The 955-nt window shown below is 40.6% G+C and overlaps 1 protein-coding gene across 1 annotated transcript in view; it reads right to left on the bottom strand.

Moving 5' to 3' along the window:
* The window catches only part of ADGB (androglobin), a 315,129-nt gene that overhangs the window by 142,661 nt on the left and 171,513 nt on the right, over positions 1–955 (bottom strand). The window contains exon 19 of the mRNA XM_007943219.1: positions 602–769. Within this exon, the coding sequence (XP_007941410.1) occupies positions 602–769 (168 nt within the window). The remainder of the gene's footprint in view (positions 1–601; positions 770–955) is intronic.

Below are 955 nucleotides of genomic sequence, written 5' to 3'. Positions count from 1 at the left end.
TCACAACCTACTCGGCCCTTGCACAGACACAACCTGTTAAGTGTGAGAAGTCGATGCCCCTGGGGGTGCACATATCATTGGGGGAGGGGGTTTGTGCATAGTGCTACAAGATCCCTCTGATGGATGGCCTATTTAGTCCATTAGGATCCCCAGTTACCCACAGCAATAATTAACTCATTATCACATCTTTTACCTGTTTATTCTAGCTCATTTTATTCTTCCTACTCCTTCATTTTTGCTTGAAATCACTTCCAAAATATATTAATTCCACTCAAATTCTTGTTTTTGACCTTGGTTTTGGGGTCACCTGGTGATGCAGTGGTTAAGCACTTGGCTGTTAACCAAAAGATCAGCGGTTTGAACCTACCAGCCACTATCCAGGCTAAAGATGTGGCAGTCTGTTTCCATTAAGATTTGCAGCCTTGCAGACCCCTTGGGGGCAGTTCCACTCTGTCCTACAGGATGGTTATGACTCAGCATTTGACTTGATGGCAATGGGTTTGTGTGCTTTTTTGTTTGTTTTTTAATGTAAGATATAGTATTTCAAATAATAATAATAATAAAAAGCATCCTTTTAGAAACGTATCTTGAACACACTTACCCTGAAGTGCTGAGCAGTTAGCTCTTTATCCTGGAGGGGCACAGGGTAGTGAGCTGCTTGCAAATCCTTCAGAGCTGCGTTAAGTTTAGCCTTATCTTTGAAATTCGCAATCACGTTTCCAATAGCTTTCATAATTATTAGGGACTGCTCTGTAAATCGGTAGCTCTCCTGTGAAGACAAAGCAAAGAAGTCACCCTCACTTTGGTTTATTCAAGTATAACTGACTTTACAAAAAATAATTTCTGTTAAAATACTAAGCCTCTGCTATATAGTTCATGAAAGTAGTGGTAGTTTGGAGTCCTTGGCAGGCACAAATGATTAAGCACTGGACTACTAAGCAAAAGGTTGGTAGTT

This window comes from Orycteropus afer, unplaced genomic scaffold (genome assembly GCF_000298275.1).
Source record: "Orycteropus afer afer isolate SDZICR_OR568_19922 unplaced genomic scaffold, OryAfe1.0 scaffold00101, whole genome shotgun sequence".
Classification (NCBI taxonomy): Eukaryota; Metazoa; Chordata; class Mammalia; order Tubulidentata; family Orycteropodidae; genus Orycteropus; species Orycteropus afer.
This window is presented reverse-complemented; position numbering and strand designations above follow the sequence as displayed.